Source organism: Lynx rufus, unplaced genomic scaffold (genome assembly GCF_022079265.1).
Source record: "Lynx rufus isolate CCGP_SWC_20201006 ecotype Redwood Valley unplaced genomic scaffold, mLynRuf1.p SCAF_1, whole genome shotgun sequence".
NCBI lineage: Eukaryota > Metazoa > Chordata > Mammalia > Carnivora > Felidae > Lynx > Lynx rufus.
This window is the reverse complement of record NW_025814823.1, coordinates 190,241,835-190,268,257: the sequence shown is the minus strand read 5'-3', so window position 1 is coordinate 190,268,257 and position 26,423 is coordinate 190,241,835. Positions and strand designations below refer to the sequence as shown.

Below are 26,423 nucleotides of genomic sequence, written 5' to 3'. Positions count from 1 at the left end.
GCACTTTGGGCTGTAAGGCCCTCGGTATCCTGTGATAGGTCAAGTCAGGCAATAAGGTAATGTAGCTCTGGACTGGCGAATGTAACAATGGTACGTGATAAGTGGACATTAAAGTACAAACTTTCAGGACAAAACCACCCAAAGAAATGTGCTTTCTGTGGGTGCTATGTGATACAAAGGCTCAATTTTGTCATAAGATAGAGGGACAAGCATTTGTTGAATTAGCAGCAGTTTACAGCTTTTTTGTTCTCAGAAGTTTTGAGCAAAGGTATGTATGTTTCATACTCTTGCCATAACTTAACCTGTAGCGATGGTGTTTCTTTGTTGCCACACGTATTTGTTCCAGCATATATTTCACAGTTGTATGTTAATTTTCATTGTGTTCTCTAAGGTAAAGAATGCATTCTCTTGGGCTTCGCATAGCTTAAAGAAACGTTAAGACATACACAAAAAGAACTAGTATAGAGCTAACACTAGTTGATAGTTTGGTAGGGAAGTGGCAATTAGGAAAATGATTTGCGTGGCTTGTAGGTAACTGGAAACACCTTGGCTGTGCTGGATGAGAGGGTAATACCTGGCCTTCTGTGTAGACTATCACTTTATTTTATTTTTTAAATATTTTGAAAGAGCAAGCATGAGTGGGGGAGGTGTAGAGAGAAAATCCCAAGCAGGCTCTGTGCTAACAGCAGGACTTGGTCTCACTGTGAGATCATGACCTGAGTGGAAATCAAGATTTGACACTTAACCCACTGAGCCACCCAGGCGCCCCTAGACTATCATTTAATAGCAAAAAGCAAAAATGTTTTTGCTGAACAGAAGCTATAAAAACTGAAGGTTGCTGGAGGGGTTTTGGGTGGGGGATGGGCTAAATGGGCAAGGGGCATGAAGGAGCACACTTGTTGGGATGAGCACTGGGTGTTATACATAAGTCATGACTCACTAAATTCTATTCCTGAAATCATTATTACACTATATGTTAACCAACTTGGATGCAAATTAAAAGTAATAAAATAAGTACAACTGGGTCTTGGAAATCTTCCATCTTCCTTTCCTCCAAGAGCTGGATCCTGGTTTCCTCCACTTGCCTAAGGGATGCTTAGAAAATCTATGATGTAATGAATTTTCTTTAATACTAAGGTCTCTCAGGTGTTAGTGTAAATTACTTTTTGCATAGGGTTTAGGAAATGGAGGACCGGGATCCATCCATCCTTCACAGCTTCGTTGTTCACTTAACCAGTACCAGCTAGGATAAAGCATTTATAAGCTCTCTATGCAGTATCTCTTCATTCTTAGGACAATTCTGTGGGTTAGGTACTATTTCTATTACATTTCAGGTGAGAATGTAAAGACCCAAAGAAGCTAAATAATTTGAGTCCAGGTAGGCTAGCCCCCAGTAAAATTTAGCATGCAAAACGGGACTCTGATTGCCCTCTTCCAGCCTCTTCCCACCAGCTCAAGCTACGAGTATACTACAGTTCCAGAGAGCAGACAAACGCCTAGCGAAGCTTGTTAAAATGCTGGTTCCAGGATCCACCCCCGGGGAATCTGGAGTATTGACAAACATCCTAAGTGATAATGATATAAATGGGGAAACACTGCATTCAAGCAGATTAACCTGTTACCCGAGCGCCCAGGCGGAGGCCGGCTGCTCGGCGCCGAGAGCGGACAGATGCTGCCTCCCGGTGGCCGCGCCGGCGCAGTGCAACCCCAAGCCGCGGCTGCGCAGTGCCGCCCTCTGGCGGCCCCGCTCCTTCTTCCCATCGGCCTCGGCTTGCGGGCCTTTCAAACATGGAGGAGCGGGAGCGGGGGGCGAGGTCGGCTCGCGCCGGGAGCCCCGCGCGCCCGCCCAGCCCGCGGCTGGATGTCAGCTCTGACAGCTTCGACCCGCTGCTGGCCCTGTACGCGCCCCGCCTGCCGCCCATACCCTATCCAAACGCGCCCTGCTTCAACAACCTGGCCGAGTACGAGAGCTTCCTGAGGACCGGGGTCCGGGGCGGCGGGCGCGGGCGGGCGCGGGGCGCGGCCGCGGGCTCAGGGGTGCCCGCCGCCTCTGCCGGGCCCTCGGCTAGAACCCGTCGCCGCCTGGACGCCCCGGCCCCAGACCCGGAGCGCATCCAGCGCCTCCGTCGCCTCATGGTGGCCAAGGAGGAAGGGGACGGGGCCGCCGGGGCACGCCGGCGGGGTCCGGGTCGGAGCAGGAAGGCGCCGCGCAACGTGCTCACGCGAATGCCCTGTGAGTCCGGCGGGCGCGGGCGGGGCGGGGGCCGAGGGCCAGGCCCGCTGCCCGGAAGGTGGCGGCCGAGGGGGCGTTTGCAGGGTGCTAGGGGCTTGGTGCGGGTCTGCGCGCCTGAGGGAGAGGGTCTTGATGAAGGTTGCAGAGATCGTCCGCGGCCGTGAGGAGGTTCTCTTTGAATAATGTGGGGAAGGGGGGGCGTGGGGAAGGAAGGTCTTCTGGAGTACCGACGGGTGAGGGAGAGCGGTGGGGGCAGAGTGGGAAGGCTGTAGAGGTAACAAGGAGGGGCTCTAACGGGGTCCATGCAAGTGGCTGCAGAGGTGATGCGGAGCCCGCAACGAGGGGCTACGACCACGAGGGTGATGGGCGTCTGGAAAGGTGGTGGGGCCTGGAAAGCGGACATCACCGGGAGGAGCTGCACGCCACAGCCAGAGGGGAGGGGCACAGCCAATTTTAAGGAAAGGAGAGTGGTTAGCGGGACTGGCGATGACGGGATGGAGTGTGAGGAGATCTGTCCCTGCAGTTAGAACAGGGGACATAATTTCATAACCCCTGCACACTAAGTGACACTCCTCCTGGGGTCGTAGGAGAAGGGCTGTGCGGTCTTGAAACACGTATGTTCGCGTTCCCAAGTCACAAGTGCTGGAATGCAGCAGGCACCAGTGCCACTAAAATACAGACACTGTTTCACCGCCACCCTGCCAGGATGGGTGCAGGACTGGGTCTGTCAGGTTCCTGTTACCATATGCGCAAGTTATTTTAAGTTCTGAAGGTGTGAATGGCACAAGGGAATCTCTTGGAGCCTAATAGATCCTTGGAGATCTGTAAACAGCAAGGCTGCTAATGTGTGAGTTAGGTCTTCCACCAGTGGAATGAAAACAAGCCAGGGTTATGTCTTCTGTCATCTGGCAAGCAGTTCTCACATCTGCCAGGGAAGACAATGACCTAGTTAGCCATTCAAAGCATCTGTATCCTGATAGCTAAATTGTAACATTTTTAAATCACTGGCTTTGGAGTGGAAGGTTGTGTTAAGCGAGTTGTTTCATTCCTAGAAATGTGTTTGTAAAGAGAGAAACATCCTGAAAAGCTGTGTGCTGTTAGCTGGGTCTTGGTCAGATCGTTTACTGTGACAGTGCTAGAGCATTCTTGGCCAAGCCAGGGTGCATCCCAGCCTGCTTCCCCAACCATAACACAAAGACAGAGTGTGCATGTAGCTAAAATAAGAGTAGCTGGGGACCTTGTTTTGCCACTATCAGATCTTTGAAATGCTCTCCAACTCTCAGATTGTAACATTTATTTCCGTTTTGCCAGTTGTGGCTTTGCTACTGATATTGTCAAAGAAAAGACATACTTCTGTATGGCAAGTGGTTTTGGCTTTACCTACGGAGTACTCTGTTATATTAGTATGACAGAGCATGAAAACCAGCTTTGTTGGCTTTCCACAATTAAATATGTGCCTGTAATCAAGATCTCAGAATGTGCCGTAGGCACTGAAAATTTTTATCACTCCACTGGAAACGGTTGGGTGTACATGATAGAGATGGGTAGACATGACAAAGAACTGATGAGCTTCAGAAAGCAAGAAAAGTACAGAAGCATGGGTAAGATTAAGTTTATTCAGACAGAGTTCCTATAAAAGGTTGTCTTCAGGTCTTGAAGTTAATTTAAAGAAGGGCATGGTTAGGGATGACAGTAATTATTTAAAAGTTAGGCTATTGAAGTATAATTTGTATATGGCAAAATTCACCATTTTAAAGTGAGTTTTGACAAATGTGTAGTCATGAAGTCACCATCACAATAAGGATACAGAACAAATCCATCATCCCAAACAGTCCCTTTTTAAGTCAGGAGATAATTTTATTGTTACTAATTATGGCTACAGTTATTTAGTGGGCGAGTGCTGTGCAGTTTGTGAAGCCCTGTAGATGCTTCGTATCTTACTTTACCCTTAGATACTACTTTTTAAGTGAGGCTTGTTGAGCATCACTGCTTGCCCAAGATTACATAGCTAGTTAGCTTGCAACTCGGTTTGTCCAACTCCAGGGCCTATGTGCCAGGGCCGTCATTCTAATCTCAAGTGAGGGAACAGGGGAGTACATTCTCATGTTTCTCTGCTTACTTCTTTTGGTGGGTGGAGAGTACCACCTAAGTGAGGCAGACGGTGTGTGTCTAGAACAATGAGAACGGAATCAGGGTCCAGAGAAGAATGTATTAAAACATTTTGAAGACCAAAGGGTTTCTCTCTGACTTTGTTATGATAGATAGTGGGGACCATGGTGTATATTCTTAAGTAAACACTTTTAGGGCAATGTTTCTCATAGTTTAATTTCTAGTAGTAAAATGTATTTGGTGGGGGACGGTGTATAGACCACAGATGCAGGGGTTCGACTGCTGGCTTTTTTAGTTTTGAACATGAACACTAGCTCCTCCACTTTCTCGCTGTTTTATGGAGGCAAGTCACTTAAACTCTTTGGGGCCTCAGTTAGCTAATCCATTCAAAGCGTTTACCACAGTAGTACATGGGGAAATTCTCAGTGATTGTTAAATGTCCCTGTGATTGTTGTAGGTTGTTGTGGTGGTTATTATTGTTTTAGGCTGTCATAATTAAAAGTTCCAGGGCAGGATGTATGTATAACCTACCCGAATTGGGTGTTGACTCAGCTGTTTACTACGTAAGTAACCTTGAAAAACTAATTCAAATGAACATTTCTGAGCCTCGTTTTTCTCATCTAGAAAGTAGGGCAAAATAATAGTGCCTGCGTGTTAAAGTTGTGAGGATTAAATAACATACATAAAGTTAACCTTACCCCAGGGCCTGGCTCATAGGAAGTGCTCAGTAATTGGTGATGATGATGGCTAGGGAGGATGGGAGTGAGGGGACCTCAGAGGCTGTTGTAGTGAACCAACCATCCCATAAGACTCTGGGCTGTATTGGTTGTGGGAAAAGAAAGGAAAGGACAGGTCATACTTATTGAGAATCCATTGTCTGAGCCTAGTGTGGCCACAAGTAGGGAGAAGAATAGAGTTTAAAATGACTGGGATTTAGGGGCGCCTGGGTGACTCAGTCGGTTAAGCGTCCGACTTCGCCTCAAGTCATGATCTCACAGCTTGTGGGTTCGAGCCCCTTGTCGGGCTCTGGGCTGACAGCTCAGAGCCTGGAGCCTGCTTCGGATTTTATGTCTCCCTCTCTCTCTCTCTCTGCCTCTCCCTAGCTCTCACTGTCTCTCTCTCAAAAATAAGCAAACATTAAAAAAAAAAAAAAACTTAAATAAAATGACTGGGACTTAGAAGGTTGAGGCCTAAGAATAGTAGCAGTGGAGAAGGAGATCTGGAAGAATAACTTCAAAGATAAGGCATATATATCTTTTTGTTGTTGTATTAAATTTTAGAAGCTTGGTTCATATTTGGAGTTTGTTAGAGAGACTGCTGGAAAGAGATTCAGAGTGTGCGTTCCGATTCAGAATTTTTGCCTTGGTAGTTTGCTCTGATAGGTGGTGCTAGTAATGTATTTTTGATCACACAGGAGTGAAGTGCTCCCTGGAATTATACCTTATTAATAAATCTTTGGAAGAAAAAAAATCAAGGGAAGAGTACAGATATGAGAGTTGAAAGACCTGAGTTTGTCATTTGTTTAGCTAGAATAAGAAACTGTTGTTAAGATATGTGCTTGTCTTTTTTCTCTTATGTGGGGGTTCAGGGGTAAAAGTCATACCTCTCTATTTTTTTTACAAGTTAGGAAAAGAGTGGTCTTTCCACTGTTTGTGGAAACACATATGGGGACGGGGGAAGCAGTGAATGTGTATAGGCAAAGAAACTAATCCAGGTTTCTAAAATATTGAATTATAGAGACTTATTCTCAAATGAATCTAGAAGTTAACTAGTCTAACCTCATTTTACAAATGAGGAAAGTCAGACTTGTAGAGAAGAAGTTACTCAAACATTCAAGGAATTTTAAAATATTGCTACAGGTAAGGTAGATGATGAGGCCAGACCAAAACTCTCACATTCCTTTCCAGAGCCTCTGTCTCTGCCACATTGCCTTCAACTGTGCCTTCTTGCTGAATCTTCAATCTGACATAAGCTCCTACTTCTCATTGGCTAGGTCACTTTCTTAAGAGTATTTTCTTTTATTAATTTATCACTGCCATGATGTATAAGCTGACCCATGAGTGAGGGATAAAGAGGTCAGGAGTAACCAGCTTAGTTATCCAAACTGAAGGGCAGGACTCTTGTTCTCTTTCATACTACTAGAAACAAAACAGAGATTTTGTGTTTACTATTGATGGCAAGAATCAATCTCCAAAGAATTATGCCTTGCAAACTTGGGAGGGAAAGACAAAGACTATGTGTGAGTGTAAGTGTGTGATTGGACATGTGGTTTTCTTTTGGGAGGTTTTATATATATCGTATAGCCATCATATTGTGAAGGCTAAGTTAACATGAAGTAATAAAAATAAAATTCATCCCTCTTCACAAGCCCTGAGAAAGAGAATCCATCATCAAAAAGGCTGCAATTTATAGTCCAGCATTCTTCCCATGAATCGTCATTCTCTTTTTACGTGATACTTATCTGCAATGTCCTACGAGCCTAATGCCCAGCAGGTGCCTTTCTGTCAACAGGCTTGGACTGAAACCAGGTCTCTTCCGTCTAGTGTAAAGATGGTGTCCATTGGAACACTAGTGGCTCCAGAGAGCTTGTCCATGGAGTATCTCAGATGGGGGCCAAAAGTCCATTCTCTCGTTAGAGGACTGCACGTGTTTAAGGGCAGATGTGTTACATGGTTTGTTTCCTTTAAACATATGAACAAGATTTTTGGTTTTTTGAAGAGTCAAGCTGGATATGTGGTTCATGAGAATTATCTTTTAAAAAGTTGTCTTAACCAGGCACAGAACTGAGAAGAATTTTGCTGCTGATGTGTACATTTAATGTGGGTCCCCCCCCCAAATGTTTTTAAATAATGGTGCATCTTAGAATCAATGACATCATAGAACATGGGATATACAATTAGTGAAACATTCGAGTGACAGCCATATGTATGTTTTATCCTCATCCTGGTGGAATCTTGTCTTACTTCAGTGTGTTGCCCATACTAACCATGCTGCCCATTGGGCCTTCTCATTTCCATAGTGAGGTTGCCACTGCACCATGTTGCCTGGTGTTGCTGGAGATGGTTGGCTGGTCTTGGTTGCTAATTCTGAGAATGAAGGCAGATGTTTACATTATGCTATCTGCTCTTGTCTTGTTTCAGTGCACGAAGGCAGCCCTCTGGGTGAGCTCCATCGTTGTATCCGGGAGGGGGTGAAGGTGAACGTTCACATTCGCACTTTCAAGGGTCTTCGTGGCGTCTGTACAGGCTTCCTCGTCGCATTTGACAAGTTCTGGAATATGGTAATTAAGCCTTTCTCAAAGGGCTGGAGAGCTCCTAAGGATTAAATCTTTTATATGTCTAAATGTGCTGAGTAATTTTATTTAGGAAAGCCTATAAAATGACTTCCTAGAAGAACTAGAATTTTTGCATTCTCTTGATCAACAATAAAAAAAGTTCTTTTTACTGCTTCCTTTTCTTTAAGGCATTGGCTTTCAGCCAAGGCAATTAAAAAAAATTTTTTTAATGCTTATTTATTTTTGAGAGAGAGATAGTGTGAGTGGGGGAGGGGCAGAGAGAGGGGTACAGAGACCTGAAGTGGGCTCTGTGCTGACAGCAGAGCCCGACACAGGGCTCAAACCCACAAACCATGAGATCGTGACCTGAGCCGAAGTCAGATGCTTAACCGACTGAGCCACCGAGGCGCCCCTCGAGCAGGGTAGTTTTGCCCTTCTTTCCCTCCTAGGGACATTTGGCACTGTCTGGGTACGTTTTTTTAATTGTCACAACCATGGCATGGAGTATCACTGGTATCTAATGGGTAGCATCCAGAGGTGCTGCAGCACATCCTACAATACAAAAAATAGCCCCCCAGCAGCAAACCATTCTCTGGTCCCAAATGTCATTTGTGCTTCAGGAATAAGGATTTATTTTATCTGTTTAGTAATTCTATGTCAGTTTCCTACTAACCATTCTTTCATTCATTTCAAAATATTTATTGATTTTCCACTTTGGCTGGTACTTTACCACAGTGCTAGGTACAGAAATTTCAGAAAGGAACTTTCACTTTATAGCATTTGGGAAGATAGATAAAGATAGAGGGGAAGCAGACATACTAATAAGCAAGGCACTTTGCATGGTGTTTCCTTATGGAGTACATGCGCCCCCACACTCCTAGAGGCTGTTTACCAGACATTCGTAGGAGGGAAGAGATAGATTATGGCACAATTATACTATGAGACAAGCAATTAAAATAGGAACCACCAGGCTTTTCATATGGTCTTCTACCTCTAACTTTTCTTTTTCCTGTGTTTTATCTTCCTCCATGCATTCTCCTGGATGAGTATAATAGTTGCTGACTATTTATTAAGTACTTCCTATTTGCTGTACAGTATACTAAGGATTTATAATATAGTATCTCAGTGAACAAGGTCTGTTACTGTTCCATTTTACAAATGAAGAAATTGAGGCTAGAGATATTGAATGATTGGCCCAGATCACACTGTTAGTAAGTGGAAGTACTAGAACATTGTCCCAGGTCTTTCTGGCTCCTAACACCATCTTTTCAACCACTGTGGAATCAGAAGACCTGGATTTGAATCCTAGCTTTACCACTTGGTAGCTCTGTGACTCTGAGCAAGATGGTTTCTCTGAGGCCACTTTTCTTATCTCTAAAATGTAGGAAAAACTACTTTACTATTATAATTTCACCTTTGAAGGAAAAGTTTTTAAGAGAACATCTTTGATGACAGGCATGATAATAATACCGTCAGCTTATATTTGTAGGGTGAGTCACACTTTTCAAACTGAATTCTCATACCTGAGCTCATTTGGCCCTACATAGCTGTCCTCTGAGGTCCATCTCTCAAAGACAGGAATTCCCCAACAGTTTTGTATGGAACCCTGGTTAATACCTGTTCATTGCTGTCGTAAGACCTAAATCTGATGAGGGAAAAGAAGCAGTAGAATAGTGTTTCTCAAAGTATGATCTAAGGGCATCCTACATCACAATCATGGAATTTCTGGTTAAAACAGAAAATTCCTTGGCTTCATCCCAGACCTACTAAATCAGAATATCTAGGACGTGGCCTTGGATTTATATTTTAATAAGCCTCTTAGATACATATGCACACTGAAATTTAAAAACCTCTACCATGCATTTGTAAAGGCCCCTTACCATAGAAGAAACCTATCTTATATGGTGGTAGCAGCTTGGAAATCTTACTCGGAGGGCTCCAGGTATTACCGTTTTCTCCTGCCCAAGAGTTCAGTCACTTGTTAAGTTTAGTTCTGCTAAGTTAGATGTTTATTCTCCTTTTTATTTATTTTTTTAAAACTTATGTTCCACCCGTAGGAGGATTTTTTTTTAATTTTTTCTTCTTAACGTTTATTTATTATTGAGAGACAAAGAGAGACAGAGCATGAGCATGGGAGGGCCCACAGAATCTGAAGCAGGCTCCAGGCTCTGAGCTGTCAGCACAGAGCCCAATGCAGGCTTCAAACTCACAAACGGCGAGATCATGACCTGAGCCAAAGTCGGACGCTCAACTGACTGAGCCACCCAGGCACCCCAATGTTTATTCTCCTTTTTAAAATGTTTTTTCTAGAAGCTGTAAAAATAATATTTTTAATTCTGCCTTATCTTTTTTTCCCTTTGGGCTGTTTCTCTAGGCACTTACCGATGTGGATGAGACCTACCGAAAACCTGTTCTAGGCAAAGCGTATGAACGGGATTCTTCATTGACTCTTACTAGGGTAGGCAGTTTACCCTGGCTTCCTGAGTACCCAGCATGCTTTCAATCTTAGACATTGAGATCACTGAGCCCGGTGACCAGGTTTTCTTGGGGAGAGAGCTCAGTTGCTGTCCACTCTGTATGCCCGGACCAGGGTCTTCATTAGTCTCTTCTCACGCATTCAGCTAATCACAAATGAGTCTGTGCTTCTGGCCTGCACGTTATTTGAGCAGCAAGTTACCTCTTATAAGCCTTAAAAGTCTTTCCATTTTATGCCAGAAAAAAAGCAGGTGCCTTTTCTCTTGACGTATTTATTGATTTACCCGAATTATGGCTAAACACAGAAAAACTCACTGCTTTTTAAAAATTACAAAGTGAGAAGTCCATAAAACCTAATTCATGAATATGGTGTTTTTTCTGTATATTCAAAGAAGGATGTTGACGGCTAAAGAGAAGGCTGATATTTATCATTACTTTCCTTCTAGCTATTTGATCGCCTAAAACTTCAGGATTCCTCCAAAAAGGACGCAGATTCCAAGTCTGCAGTTGAAGATTCCACTCTGTCCAGATACTCCCAGACATCCACTTGGAAGGTAGCTTCGGTGTGGGGAAGAGGAGACACTGACCGGGGCTCACGCAGGCGTTCCCGCTCCGTCCCTTCTTCCCTGCAGGCATCTGCAAGGGAGGAGTCCAGGTCAGAGATGTCAGGGAGGACTACACGGACAGAAGGGTCAAGTGCAGGAGGTACCTTTTCCAGGGCTACCACCCTTTCCAGGGGTCAGCCCCGTAAGAAAAAGCGAAAGCCCAAAGTGGATTACCAGCAGGTATTCACTCGACACATAAATCAGATTTTCATTCGAGGCGAGAATGTCCTGCTGGTTCATCTTGCACAGTGACCAGCTCGGCATCTCTTGAGCTTTGGTTCTTAGAAATAAAATGCATGAACCGCTGCTATGCTGTATCCTAGTATCCCAGTGAAACTCTGAGTTGGAATGATTCCCTCTGGTCCTGCATGTGCAGAGCATAGAGCCAGGCTTGGGCCCTCTGGAAGATGAGCTCCCTCAAGCGGACACAGGCCTTAGGAAGGTGGGGGTTTGCGTTAATATCAAGGCAAAAGCTGTACAGAGGAAATATGCATCCAGTTTGGTGTCATGGTTGACTTTAGACACTGAAACCAAATATCAGATCTTCCATTTGAATTAGGAGTCATGGTATGAATTAAATTCATCCCACAGACACTATAAGGATGGGAATAAAAAAACACCTCAAAAAATGCTCTCATTTCTAAAAGCTAGTGCCCTGAGTACTCATGAATTTGATTCTAAGAGTAGTAACATAAATTGCCCTGTAGCCGTGCACCCACAACTTGTAACTGACCTTTGAATTTTGCTCTACACCATTCTCTCTCTTTATCAAGAAATGTAATTTATTACCTTTGAATATCTGCAAAACTAAGAAAGAAAGCCACTAACTTATGTAAACTTTGGATAGTTGGTATGCTTAGAGCAGCCAACAATGAATACTCTGTTGTTATCCCTCTCCTTAGTATGTAAAGGGATATGGGAATTCATCAGTCTTCCCCACTTACCAGAGGTAGCTTCTGAGAATGGCATGCCACATGGGACTATATGATGCTCATGAGGTGGCTTCTTGGCCTTTTCTCTCACTTGTGTGGCATGGTGTAGTGCATGTACCCACTGTATTGCCCTTCTGTATGTAGTGTGAACTGTCCTGTGAGCTTTATGGCAGGAGATTGTGACCTACATATCTGGCTTCAAAGAGTTCTGCATGGACTCAGTAATACATATGCATCACATGGTTGGGAGCTTCCTTTTTGGGGAGGGCTGGCCCGTGTAGACTAACTTTCAGAATGGTTTTTCCACGAAGTAGGAGTGATAGTTTTATTTCCTCAAGTCACGCCAACGAGGTTCTTACAAAGTACAGTGGGTGGCATCCATAAGGAACACTTTACTTACTGCCTGGCTTGAGTAATGGGAACACTGTAGTACTCTCTAATACTTCTACTTGAATCATATTATATGCTTTTTCAATCACCAGTACAGAATAGGCTACATCTTGACGCAGACTGTTAGGCAATATTGATTTTTTGTTTTGTTAGTTTATATTTGGTTTTATTTTATATAACTTACATTCAAAGTGAGAATAAGAAGTAGCTAACTAGTTAAAATGCTTGAAAAAAAATTCCCTGCTGCATTTTTTGTGTAACTTAGATAAGCCTTCTGAGAAGCAGGGTGAATAATGTTTAGGGAGTTAGGGCACCTGGTCCTTCTGCTAGCTGGGCCACTGGGCCAATGAAAGGAGAGCAGACTTAACCCCTCTGTGCCTCAGTTTTTCCCATCAGACACCTACCTCACTGGGGCACTGAGACAGAGAATTTTAGGAAGGCATCTTAAAGTCTCTAAACATGTTTAAGTGCCATGAGTAATTTTTACTAACTATATTTCATAGCTCGATAAGAGTTCTATGTCTTATGAGCAAGGTAGGTGCTACATAAGAAAGGCATCTCTGTGGCTGTTGTAATTTTGAACTTGTCATCAGAAGGCAGTGATATCTTCAGGAACTATTTTCCATATTCCATTCCTTTCTCCTAAAGGACAATGGAAGTTCTCAGAAGAATATCCTCAGTAAAAGAAGAGTAACATTTCTTTGCTGCTTCCCCCACAAATGCCAGCCCCAATCCTTTTCTGATCATCAGAAAAAATTCCCCTGAACTTTTCAAGAGGTTTATGTGATAGTACCAAAGGGAGATGCACATCTAAAAATGACACATCCCCAAAGGGGAATCTGTGGAAGATGCTTCGTTTCGTTTACTTGTTTTTATTTTAAGATGCATTTTAAATATACTCTTTAGAGCCAGATCAGATGCAGTAAGCATTTAGGGAGGTTCCATGTTACAAAGTCAAGCAATTGTCTTTGGAATCTGCTAATCTAAATTATCTTCTAAATAGTATGTCTAATAAAATCTCAGTTCCCCAATTAATAGTTATCTTGTTTAATCATCAGGCACCCCTGCCTCTACATCTTTACCAGTCTCTCCTGTTAGATGTCCTCATCTGTCTACCCTTCTGTCCTCAGCTAGAAGCTGCAATAGATACCAGGTTTTCCCAGTAAAGTAAAAGTTTGGTATCAAAAGGAATATATCACTTTGTATTCATTCTAGTGCCTGACTAAATCTAACTTGATTTGTTTTAAACACATGCTGAGTTTTCATGTTTGTATATAATTTTCATATATCCAGATAAGGATTGGTTTACTGCTTTTCTGTCCAATATAATAATTCTGGCTCTGAAAATAATTTTAAATCCATGTGATCAGTCTAATGTGCCCATTGGCCCCCATTTATCGGTTCAGTTTTGGACAGTGATTCACATTTAGTAAATGTGCTGTATTGTATAAAGCATGCCAGTGTTTTATAGGGAAGTCATTTTTTTTTAATTACTGCCTTTTCTTTATTATTGTAGAAATATTTCAAAAGGAAAAAAAAATTGGTCCTAAGAATGTATGTGCTGCTCAAAATGTGTCATCATCTAGGACATTATAATAAGTTGCTATGAAAATAACTGAAGTCTTCCTCAGGAAAAAGAAAGAAAAAGAGAAAGTAACAGCCAGAATGGTAGAGTTCTGGAGGCCCCCACGAGCTTACCTGAGGGGTCCCTATGTTGCAGAAATGCAGCAAAATCTGGTTTCTACTATTCTCCAGGGATTTGGGCTTAGGACAGTTGGTAGGAATAGTACTTATTTTTGAACATCCAACTTAGGTTCTTCAAAGTAATCTCTAGACATGGGAATCCGTTCCGAAGACAGTTCATGGGACACACCTCTTCTCCAGAGCACCAGATTTGTTAGATAACAAGGCATCAAGCAATGGAACATGGGTTTCACATCCAGAACGATTTCATGTGCTGTTCTTCATACATAGAGGTGATTCTGTGGTTCTACAACCAGTAGAACGTGCATTTTAGGTTGTTGGTGCTAGTACTTGGGAAGTGTTTATGCTTCATTTCAGAGACTATCTTATGATGGTGGGTCATTTGTGTGATGGTTAGCCAGTGTTAGCAGTGTCTAAGACAGATGGCTTTAGACCATTTGGTACCTTGCTGTCTGTGCATGGTGCATATCAAGTTAGAAAGCCTAGAAACCATTAGCATTAAAGTCTAGGTGCATCAGAATCCTTGGTTTGAGCTGTTACTGGATCAGAAGGGACTTGATTTATCCTTGTGGTAAAAAGTCCAGGAGTACCTTAAGAGGTTGTGAAGACATGAACTATGGGCTCTCTTTACTCCTCAGAAGCCTCACAGAAATCTAGTTATACCACTTTACCCCTTGAGAGAAAAACAGAAACCTAACTTGATGCAGAGGAGTTTTTTGGATTTCTTTTTGCACTATCCTCATAGCTGCTGACATGGGCAAAATCATGAAATAGAATTGATTCTGTAAATTTTCTCTAATTTTTGCCTTTAGGAATAATTAAAATTATTCAAAGACAGCTGTCTGTCACTGGTGCTGCCCCAAAACTTTCCCATCTTTTATGTATTTTTTATGAATGAAATAGTCGCTGTGGGAAGTCCAAGGTTCACGTAAGAGTAAGAGTATCATGGCATAAATATAATGGTTTAGCAACTGTTTTAATTTTTCTTTTCCTGTGCCAGATATAGAATACAGTCAATCCCTTTCCAGTAGCTTCTGTTCATCAGCCTATGTTTTCCTGGGCAGTAACTCCCAGAAGGCTTTTCTTAGTGATTGTAAAGGAAGAAAATCTTATCTGGGCTTATGTTGCAAAGGTGGGTGGTCTGTCACTACTTTCTGGCAAATTGAGTTGATGGATTTTATATAAGCCTTTGGGATGCCTGTCACAGTTTCCTGGGCTCTGAGGAAGGGTTGCGCCTTTTTTACTTTCAGTGTTTTGAGTATTTTTCAAATGTTTGTAAGTTCTCTTGTGCCCCTCTAATAAAAATGAAAGCTATCTGTCAAGGAATGGCTTTGCATGGTTCAGAGATCTAGGGGAAAAGAAATAAGTACACCTGAGACCTTCAGTTGGTCTTTTATTTATTTAGAATAAAAAGTAGTTTGATAAGCTACCAGAGTTAGTGTTGCTTTAAAAACACTCTCTGAAAAGATGGCAACTGTCCCTCAGGAAAGCTATAAAAGCTATTCCCAATACATTGCAATTGCTTTTGATTTTTACTCCTTTGGAGCAAATGTCTGATGTTATGTCTGATGTTATGTTTTTAGAGCTGTGGGGGGAAAAATGTCTAAACAATTTTAGGGGATATTATTTAAATGATTATCTGGCTGAATTATGTGTGAGCTAGGTTCTAGGGCAGCTGTCCAGTTCTTTTTCTGTTGTCCTGACACTAACACAGATAGCAAGCGATGTCTTGAAAAGTGATCTGCTTATTTCATACTGACATCTAAAGACATTAGCCTTCTGTTTGGCAACCCTGGGGATATCCCTCTGCACCGTGACTTATTAATGTGTTTTTTAGGCAAGGCTAAACCTGGTGACCCTCTGTATTTATAGTTTCACTATTCATATATAAGCTGCTAAAAGAAAAACCATAACTTCTCATCTTGTCTTGAAATTACTCTTAATTGTGAAGTTCACCTAAATTCTTCATGTTTATGGAGGATTGCTGCTAGTAACGTCAGTTTGCAGTGTTCTGCTGTAGGTATGTGTCACATGGGAGTCTGGAAACTGTAATAAATATGATTGTGTTAATGTACTGACTGCTTTGTCTCTGCTGATTTTGAGGGGCAGCGGAGGGGAGAAGGCAGGGGAGTCTATTACCAGGTGACGATACTGACCTAGAAAGTGAAAGCATCCCAAGCCATCTCATTGTTGTAACCTTGTGCCTTTTCTTCACCAAAGCACACATATCTACATCAACTATCCTGAGGTGGCTTTGGTCTTCCATGTTTATTAGAAGTTTATGCTTAGAAAAGGAACTTGGCCCACATTGTGAATTGTCTCTTCTAAGCCCCAAGCACTGGTAATTTCCCTGTGAATTTATTCTACCTAATAGCTCACTGGCATTACCCCCTCTCTTCATGATCTGCTGAGATCACCCCTCACTCTGCTCCCTTGGGTTTTACCACATTTGATTAATTGATCCTTACATGGTTCCAGAAATATTTGAATTTGCCACCAGCTTCCCTCTGTGCATGTACAGGAAGTTGAACTGCCCAAAGATTTGTGACATTGATTACTTGAGCTCTGTTTGCTTCAGAACTGAGTCGCCTGTAAGAGAGACAGACAAAAAATCACACGGATGCTTACAGAGGGAAACCTCAAGTTAACTGTTAAGACCCGATTCCCCACTTTCAAAGAATGTATTGAGCTGGGTTTAGCCAACATGCAAGAAATTTCTAACCACTTCAGTGGTGGAAAAGGTGAACTATGCTCCAGTTCAACCCCTTGCTTATTTGTTTTGTATCTCAGAAACTTCTGATTAAGCAATAATATCATCATTAATCAAAATAAAGGCAGAGGAGTCAGCTGGTCTGTACATTTAAAATGTACAGTGACTGTTACATATTAGCAGGGGGATGGAGGCCAGTGAATTGAGATATATCTATTATCTTTCCCTAAGCTTCCCGGATTCTAGTGGCAAGGACAAAAAAGTTTATTGCCCAACCACATTCTTCTCTGAGCAGAAGTGAAGCACTTTTCAGTCTGTTCAGTTGCCACTAGGTGGCAGTGGGTTAAAGAGAACTGCTTAACCAGAGGCCCTAGAAGGACTTGAGTCTCCGGATCTCCAGTCACTGCTACAATTCATTGTTAAATGCTCCAGTCTGAACAGAGATAATCAAGGAGAAACAAGCTATGATCAACCCAAGTGGCAATATAAACGTTTCTTCCCAATATCGAATGTGCCTAATTTGAAGCCTAGACAACCTGACTGATGGCAACCAGCCAGTGAATGTGCTTGGAGAGGAGTAGCAAACGGAGACATTGCCCAGCGTCCACTGTTTCAGGGACTCTATCACTGTTCTCACGTCATGGGTTTCCTTGTTTCTTCTCAGAGTGTGGTCAACCCCACCCAGACTCTTCCCAGCTGCTGGCTAAGGATTACCCCAGGGAAACTGTCTTGAGGCCCCTATTTCTCAGCACTTGTCTCACTTTTGGAAACAATTCTGTTCTACCCAGTGTTGATGCCTGAGAGCCCGCTTGTAAGAAAGGTTGCAGCTGTCTCGTGATTCCATGACCAGAATTGAGTCTCCATCCCAAGACCAAGCAAATTTGCTCCTGAGTCAAAGGAAAATTTATAATAAACACAGAAAAGTCTGTTGTTATAGGCTGGACTCTGGGGGCAGATGGGGTGGGTGGGCAGTGGTAGTCAGTCAAGGCCTTCCAAAGACCTTCTCCCCTCTACCTCAAGAAATAGTTTCTCAGCAGCCTATAGTGAAGAGGAATACAGAATGTGAAATAATAAATAGATAAGTCCTCCAAATGAATAACTACAGATAAGATTATAATAAAAAGCTTTATCTCATGCCTTTTTGCACTATGGCAACTTGCACCACATTTCACTCAGTCATGCTATGTGAAGGGGCAGAGGACAGGTCAGGCAATAAAGAAATACTGTCATTTTTTAAGCATTTCAGCCCTGTACTAAACATACATGCAATACTTTATTCGAATACAACCACCATGAGCGAAAGATTTTATCCCTCTTCCGTATGTGAGGGAACTAAAAGTAACTTGCCAATATCTCTCTGCTAATCAATGGCAAATTTGGGAAATTATCTAGATCTGACTGACTCTCAAGTTTATTATTAGCCAGTTATACCTCAAAAATACTAAATTTCTCAGGCATTGACCAGGAAACTGACCAGAAACCAGAGAGCTGAGTTAAAATGTGGTTTGGTTATCTGCTTCAGGCATCTCTAGTGCTTTCTGATTCATACAGTTCTTTAGCTGGAAGTGGACGTGCACACAGGGTTTCATGGCTTCCAAAGAAGATAAAGGTGGTGAACCCCCCAGGGCAGTAGGTCCACTGTGGCTCTGGGAATAGTGGCTGTAAGTGAGCCCCAGGAAGTATTTCATCGACCAGTACGTTTGGCCCTGGAAGGGTTATTGATCCAATAGTCTTGTTAAAAAACAGATGGAGTGACTTAGTGGTCTTTCCCAGCTCTTCAGTATGCATTAGAACATCTGCTGTCCCTATCCTTCCAATTGTCTCCAACACTTGGGAAGAATGTTTTCTCTGGTCTTGACCGTAAATTCATCTTATTAAAGAAACTCTTGTCAAGGCTAAACTATGGATGTGCTAAAGCTACAGAAAAATAAAGATTACTTGAAGGCTTATAGTCTTTCTCCAGAGACCTGAAAAGGGGCACAAGCAGAAAGGTTTGGCAGGCTGTCTGTCCATCTTTTAGAATTTCCTTTCAACTTGATAATGTGTTAATTTCCAGAATATAGCCAATCCTTGGAGGAGCTTGCTGTCCTAGGCTCTTATACTAGTTACTTCTGAGCCTCAATTTCCTGATCTCTAAATAGGAATGATACCACCCACCTCATAGCATTGGTGACAGAAAATGCTTGGCCTGGACAGTAAGCACTTAATGTCATTTACACTGTGATGAGCTTGCTATGTGATGCCCAGCAGCATTCTTCATTTCCCTGTGCTTGCTTTCTATGTCCTGAGACCAGGCCTAGAAAACAAATGCGCAGAGCAGAATGGTGTTGTCATTCTTTTTCTAGCATACAGGTGTGTGAAATATTATTCTCCCTGAGTTCTCTGTGCTCTCTTATTTGGCTTTCCCTGGGTTAAAACTTCAGAATATCATCAACTTCTCCACTGCTGGGAGAGCTGTGTGCTCCCCCAGGAATGACATTAGGCTCCACGGGACATTCATTAGTTGGGGTTACGAGAGGACCACAGGGCACTGGAATGGTAATTTCCTACATGGGACCCCAGTGACCCAGAGCGAGCTAGCTCAGCTGGTCTGAGCATGTGGCTAATGAGGGAAGGGTCATGGTTTCACTCCTGTGTGGGCCAATTAGTGTCACGTGGAAAAGCACGCTCCTGGGGCATCAGGCAGCAGCCTTACCTGTGTGTGTGGCACTGGTCACCAGGATGGCTCAGTGTGGCCATCATCACTATCAGAAACTCAACCCAAAGCTTACATCCTCTTTCTTTTTATTAGATAGCCCATTGTTTCCAAAATGTGAGTCATTTGGAGAGCACTTTCATGATTTTTGCCTTATCCTAGGCAGACTACTGCTTATTGATTCAATATTTTTCTATAAATTGACTCACTTTTTAGCTTACACTTATCACTACCATCAATGGCAAGTTGGAATATTTGCCCTAAATTGAAAGTACACATTGAAAGAAATATACAACTATTGAAATTAAAATGTTTGTCTTCAGGGGCGCCTGGGTGGCTCAGTCAGTGTCCAACTTAGACTCAGGTCATGATCTCGCGGTTCGTGATTTCGAGCCCCACCTTGGGCTTTATGCTGACAGCTCGGAGCCTGGAGCCTACTTAGGATTCTGTGTCTCTCTCTCTCTCTCTCTCTCTCTCTCTGCTCCTCCCTGCTCACACACTCTCTCTCTCAAAAATAAACATTAAAAAAATTTTTTTTAAATGTTAGTCTTCATACTATCTGCAAACACCTCCTGAGCCACAAGTGATCAAGTGTGTTAGTAAATGTTGCACTCTATAAGCTTTGTGTGTTTTATAATATACCCACTGTTCTGTAATAAAATGGTCACATCAGCAAAAACAATATTATATAAAGCAATTGCTTCAGTGGAAAGAGTTGGAATCAGTGACTGGGGAGTTTCACACTTGAAGTGATGAAATTATTCTTGCAGGAATTTCAACACCAAGGGTCTTTCTAAATGCCATAAATATATAGCTATAAAACCTCAACTCTGAACAAATCCAGGGTTTAATTTACATCTAGCTTTTGCTCAAAGTCATGGCTTTTGTTCGCACTCTCTACTGGCACTATCATTAACACTGTGCTTCTTACACATCCTTATCATTATCTCCTGTTTTATGATAAACAAAGCCCAAACATGCAAAGCAGATGTGTTGACTGCACAACATCTTTGTTCCCCTCCAGTCATGAGCCAGTTCACACTAATCTGCCTGGTTGGCCAGTCCCTTACAGAGATCAAATTATAACCAATAGTGGTGTTGGTAATAAAAATGTATTCCCTAATTAATTGAGCATGTTACGTCTAATCCAGTTATGAAAATGTGCACTGGAGGACAAATACACATAAAAAGATACACACACACACACACACGCACACGCACAGGGCTCTTCAAGTTTGAGAGCGGGCCTGGCCACTTCCATTATTTGAGGCTCCCAATACATTTAAAAAAATGAAGAAATGTCAAAGCAAAGTTGTAAATTTTGTGATATATTTTTAAAGTCCTAGTTGAATGATAGACAACTTGATCAATCCTCTTTGCATATCTGTGAGTGGCTGTGAAGCCTCATTTGGAAATGGAGCCACAAGTGTGTATGTGAGGTCTTGTGAATGTGAAGTCCAGAAGGTCTTCCCTCTCTGCCCCCAATGTCCAGAGATGGGCTCTGACAGAAAAATGGACTTATAAAGGGATATGGATTCAAATATACCATGAGGCAGAGTGTAACATTTTAGCAGTGTGGAAACACCAAGTCGCTCAGGGTATATTTTTGCTCCTGTCTCCCTTACCTTGTGGTCTCTTGCTAAAGCCACTCCTGTTATTCGGTGCTGCTTGGGTTTCACACTTTTATAGCTTCCTCAGAATCCTTGGAAAGCCATTGATTGATAGCAAGAGGGCCAGGCCATCTTATAAGTGCCAGAAGACTTACTTAAATCAGAAAATCAAAATATTAAGAAGCAGGAATGCAGTTATAGTTTTCTTCCGTTGCACATAGAGCAGATGAGTACTTTAACTGCAAGAACTACTTAATGACTGCACACACATGCACATGTACACATACCCACACACGGTACAGGGCAAGGAAATGGCTCCATGTCGTTAGCATTTACAGAGTTCTCATCGCATGATTCTTGCTGTAATAGTTAAGACTGTGTAATGGGGAATGTTGTGTGTGTATTTATGGAAAACAGTGCAAAAATAGTATTTACTTAAGAGTATCTGTTAGAATTCTGTTTGTATGACCTTGTTCTAAGATTGATGCATACTTGTGATCTTTGCCCGAAAGCAATTAGTTCATTTGGTATTCTGTGTGAGAAATCTTAGGCCTGTGTACAGACTCCTCCCTGCCCTTGCCAGGTCCAATTATTCCTCAGCGAGTCCTCTTGCCCCTCCTTCTCCCCGGTCCCCAGAGTTCATCTGAGCACATCTGTTGCTCCATGAAAAGTGTTTTGGCAGAAACTCCCCTCTCCTGTGCTGGGAGTCATGTGTCCTCACTGGCTTGGAATTGTTTTTGCTTACTTTGTTTAAAAATATATCTGTACACACACATTTATATACCCTTATGTATAAATGTATGTCATTTCATTTATTTATTTACTTATTTTTTTTAACATTTATTTATCCTTGACAGACAGAAAGAGGCAGAGCACGAGCAGGGGAGGGAGAGAGAGAGAGACACACACACACACACACACACACAGAATCTGAAGCAGACCCCAGGCTCTGAGCTGTTTGTTAGCACAGAGCCTGACGCAGGGCCTGAACCCAAGAACTGCAAGACCATGACCCGAGCCAAAGTCGGACGGTCTACTGACTGAGCCACCCCGGTGCCCCTATATGTGTCATTTTAATAGAGAGACCAACATTATGACATCAAACCAAAAGTAATTTAGATTCCAATTCCAAAATGGTTGGGAGAAACTGCTTTAATTAAAACCCTCACATGACAGAGGAAGAGCCTGGAAGGATTCAGCATGTTCCCTTCCAGCTCTCACTTCTACTTCAGTCCTTCCCAAATGTATCCCTCAATGATCATACCTCAATCATACCAAATCTAGGTTCTTTTGCACTGAATGGGTATTCAAAATTTAATACTAACTCTTCAGGGGCACCTGGGTGGCTCAGTCAGTTAAGCATCTGACTTCAGCTCAGGTCATGATCTCACAGTTAGTGAGTTCGAGCTCCGCATTGGGCTCTCTGCTGTCAGCACAGAGCCCACTTCAGGTCCTCTGTCTCCCTCTCTCTCTGCCCCTCTTCTGCTTGTTCTCTCTCTCTCTCTCAAAAATAAATAAAAATAAATTTAAAAATCCTAATCATTCATATTGAAAAGTATTGGCAAGGACCTAGTAGATCTATTTTAGGTCACAGAGATCTTCTTACCAGAAAGTAACGTACCCAGGAACACATCCTGCACAGGACTGCCCCAATGGTAAGCCATGACATCTTGAGTAATATAACTGATGCCTCAGTTCTTGGGGCAGCTGCAACCTCTGGGCCAGTCGCCTCTGGCCAGAAGCATCAACAGCTTCATCAGGGACCCTCGAGGGTGGCTGAATGGAACAAAGTATAAAGGTATGACCCATTGTCACGTGAACTTTGAACCCCATGAGCCTGAGGATATCCAGATTGTTATGCTCTGTGTTAAGAAGCTGAATACAGAAGCTAAAAAGTTGCTTCATAACTCAAAAGCCAGTGGTGACAAATGCCATTGCCACAAGGTAGCTACTATTGGAGGAGTTTGTGTTCCCGGTACCCCAGATGCCAACACCAGCTACATAATTTGCAGGGCCTAGTGCAAAATGAAAATGCAGGGCTACTTGCTCAAAACTCATTTCAAGATGCCAACAACAGAGCATTAAACCAAGAAAAGGCTCCTTCTAAGTGTGGGGTCCTGTATGACAGCACAGGTTGCACACCCATGAAGCTGGCCCTGCAGGAAGCACAGCACCAGGCCAAACTGGAGCCAGTCACAAGTTCAACAGGCGTGGGGAGAGGGGCAAGGAGGTTCTTGGCAGGCACAACGCTGAATCTGTCTTCACAGATATTGGATTCTTCCCTCTGTGACTGACATGCCCTTTCAGAGGTGTCCAAGCTGGCTGTGCTTAGTAACTAGTATAACTATGCATGAGTGGCCTATGAATTAAAGCATTTTTATGATTTTGAAATAATTTTGTTTGAGAAAGCTCCCAAAGACTTGAAATCCAGTCACACAATCTCAAGGAATTTCAGTAGTGCAATTGTCAATGAAAGAAAAAAGAACTGTTAGATCTGTTAAATAAGGCCCAAATGTTATAAAATTTGAAATGGCTTCAAAAAATGTTTTACTTTCTTGGTATTACTAATTTGTGTGAACAAAGTTTATCGTTAGTGATGACTATCAAGAATTTGAAGAGACCATGATTAAAAAGTCTTGACTGTATTAAAAGTCTTCATCAGGAGTTGCTATTTGAAGCATAAAATCTGATATTTAAAAAGCTATATTTGTAAAAAGCAAATGCTAATTTCTCATTAAAAATTAAAGAAATTATTTTTTGGAAATTTTACACAAATTCAGTATGCAACATCTTTCCTAAATTTTGAATTTTATTTTCTTATAATTATATAATATTAAAGAAAGACTAATGGAGGTTTTTGCCAAGACCCATATATAGATGCCCCAAGTCCCTTCCAGTTTACTCCAGTGTGTATCTTCAAATATCATCATTTTCTATGTGTATTACAAAGGAAAAATGTTGAAAGCACCAATATAGCCAGCAGCTCTCTCAAGGAGTCAGAAGTAACTCATCTGTTTTCACCTACTAATGGTGGCAGAGGCTATCGGGCTTTGAGTTGGGAAGTCAAGGCACAACTGAAAGAATTCGACCATGATGACAATTAGTAGTATTTTACAGAGCTGTTGAAATTATTACGTGAGATACTGCATGCAAAGTGCTTAGAGAAATGTCCGGAACATGGGAAATACTCAATGGATGGCAATTCCTATCACCTGGCAACTTGGATAACTAATAAGTTGACACATTCTTCTGAATCTTGTCCACAATGCTTCAGCTCTGTTCTTTACTTTCCATTCCTCCTGTTCCATCCCATTATAACTTAGTGTTTTTCACTGCTCGTCTGGACAATTACACTAGCATTTTAATTTACCTTTCAATTTCCAGTGTCTTCATTTTTGACCTATCTGGTTCGATTAAGATGCTTTAGGTGGCAAGTAACAGAATATCCAACTGAAACTTATTCTTTCATATAGTAAGACACCCAAAATTTCCAGAGTTGGTTCAGAAACTCAACAATATCAGATCTTTCAGGTTTAGGGAGTGTGTGTGTGTGTGTGTGTGTGTAGTGTTTTGTTGGTTTTGCCTTCCCCCTCATGGTCTCAATATGGCTACTATAGTGCTAAGAATTACCTTCACTAATGATGATATACAAAAGAATGGAAGGAAAGAGTTCTTGTGTGTCTCTTTTTATCAGAGAGGAAGATTCTTCCAGAAATCCTCTTAGAGTTCCTCAGGACACATCCACCATAAACCAATACACAGGCAAAGAGCAATGGAATTACAATAATTGGTTTAGACTTTTCATCACTTATCCCTGGACCTGGGCCTACATTCCCTAAGCATAGTACTAGTTCTATAGCCAAAGAGAACTGGGATTCTGATAGCCAGGAAAGAACAAAGGCTCTTGGGTAAACAACCCAAACAAACATGGTTGGGTAAACAACAATGTCAGTCAGTCCTACCTACACACTACTGATTCATCAGGCATTTCCTGCTTGGACAAGAGTTCTCAGCCTGCTGGGTGAAGTCCCTGTCTCTTCACGTGGAAATAAATGCTTGGTCCCTAATCTAGTAGAGGAGTTCAGATTTCATGAGCAAAATCCTCTTGGAGCATCATACTTTTCCTTCATAGCCCGTTATCACCTTTTGTAATTATATATGAATTTAGGGAAGTGCATGACTAGTGTCTCTAGTCCCTAAATTCCATTAGGACCGTGTCTGTTTTGCTCACCATTATACTCAATACTTAATACAGTTCTTGGACACAGTGGGTATTCATAAATATTTGTTGAGTGAATGTCTATACTTGTCAAAGCGAGCAAGCAGAAATTTCAATAGTTAGATATTTAATCTGGCAAAAGCAGGTTTCTATGTAGCTATCAAAAGAGGTTGAAAGAATTTGGTACCTTAACATCACCAACATTTTGTTAAAGGACTAATTGCCAAGCCCCGTATGCACGTGGGACCATTAGTAATTCTGTAGCTATGCAAATTAAAACAGTGATGTATGATTTATAGCTTTAATAACATTCTGAAGGCTCTTAAATTTTAATCACTTGCAACATCCTTTTTAATATTCAATTACTTTATTAACTAATTAGGTCACTTGCTGAAAAAGCACATAAGGCTGGTGCTATTTTAATATCAGCTGAGCCTCACAAAATACCTTTGAAATGGTGCAAATGGTTTATTTATTTTAAACAGATCATTAAGATGCTATAATTAATAAACCAATTACCAAAAAAGGCCTGATAGTGATAGATGCACAAGTACAATAGCAGTGTCCGATGGATTAGTCATTTTTATACACATATATCAAGGGGAAAAACTTAAATGAAACCCCATTGTAAAAAGTGCTTGCCTAAATAATTAATTTGTGCAATGACTGATAACCCTATCACGGCAAACCTAACTTGAGGCTTGTTCATTACACAAACCTGTAATGTGTACTTTCATTTCATCTAATGACACTCCGGATGGAAAATCCACAGCATGCTAAACTTGGTGTTCCTTATTTAGTTACAAGGGCCTTAATTCACAGATGAAGCTGGACACTTCATGACTTATCAGTGCATTGGTGTGAGCCAAGCTTCCCAGAGGAGAATCAGAAGGAGACACAGGACCGGCAGCATCCCTGCTTATTGATTTCTCAGCACCGTGTTAAGGTCTTCAAAGCAAACAATGTGAACAAAGAAAGCTGAGGCCAAACCCGTGGGGATTTTTCACCCGATATTCTCAAAGGAGATCGCATCATAGCACTAAGCCTGCGTGGCTAATACACAGATATGTTGGGACTGTGGCTGGGGGTGCAGCTCTCAGGCTCAGAATAGAATTTTATTTCTGGGATCAGGGTGAAGCAAGAGGAACCAAATCATTTTGCTGGGCTGGGAAAGAACACTGTCAGATCCTAGAGGCCTGGTAATTTTTTTTTTTTTTTTTTTTTTTTTTTTGGCTACCAACCAACAATTTAATAATAAACATAATAACCACCATTTACTAAGTGCTTACTATCTAGTGAGTAGACATGTATTGAATGCCTGTATCATCCTCCCGGATGTTTCAGGGTATCTCTTTCATCAATACTTATTTACTGAGCACCTTCTAGAAGCAGGCACTGTTCTAGGCACCAGAGATACTGGGACGAACAAGGACAGACAAGTTTCCTGCTCTCATGGTGTTTACATTC

General features: G+C 42.0%; 1 protein-coding gene across 1 annotated transcript; it reads left to right on the top strand.

Moving 5' to 3' along the window:
- The first annotated feature begins 1,788 nt into the window (after positions 1-1,788).
- Positions 1,789-15,796, top strand: LSM11 (LSM11, U7 small nuclear RNA associated). Its single transcript, XM_047091849.1, has 4 exons — positions 1,789-2,233; positions 7,483-7,622; positions 9,991-10,074; positions 10,538-15,796. The coding sequence occupies exons 1-4, from the start codon at positions 1,789-1,791 to the stop codon at positions 10,946-10,948; spliced, it is 1,080 nt and encodes a 359-aa protein (XP_046947805.1). The 3' UTR covers positions 10,949-15,796.
- The last annotated feature ends 10,627 nt before the right edge of the window (positions 15,797-26,423 follow it).

Bases quoted from the DNA above. Each gene is read 5' to 3' on its own strand.
- LSM11 (XM_047091849.1), top strand. From the start codon at position 1,789: ATGGAGGAGCGGGAGCGGGGGGCGAGGTCGGCTCGCGCCGGGAGCCCC. The intron at 2,234-7,482 runs GTGAGTCCGGCG...GTCTTGTTTCAG, and splicing joins CGTGCTCACGCGAATGCCCT to TGCACGAAGGCAGCCCTCTG. The intron at 10,075-10,537 runs GTAGGCAGTTTA...CTTTCCTTCTAG, and splicing joins CTTCATTGACTCTTACTAGG to CTATTTGATCGCCTAAAACT.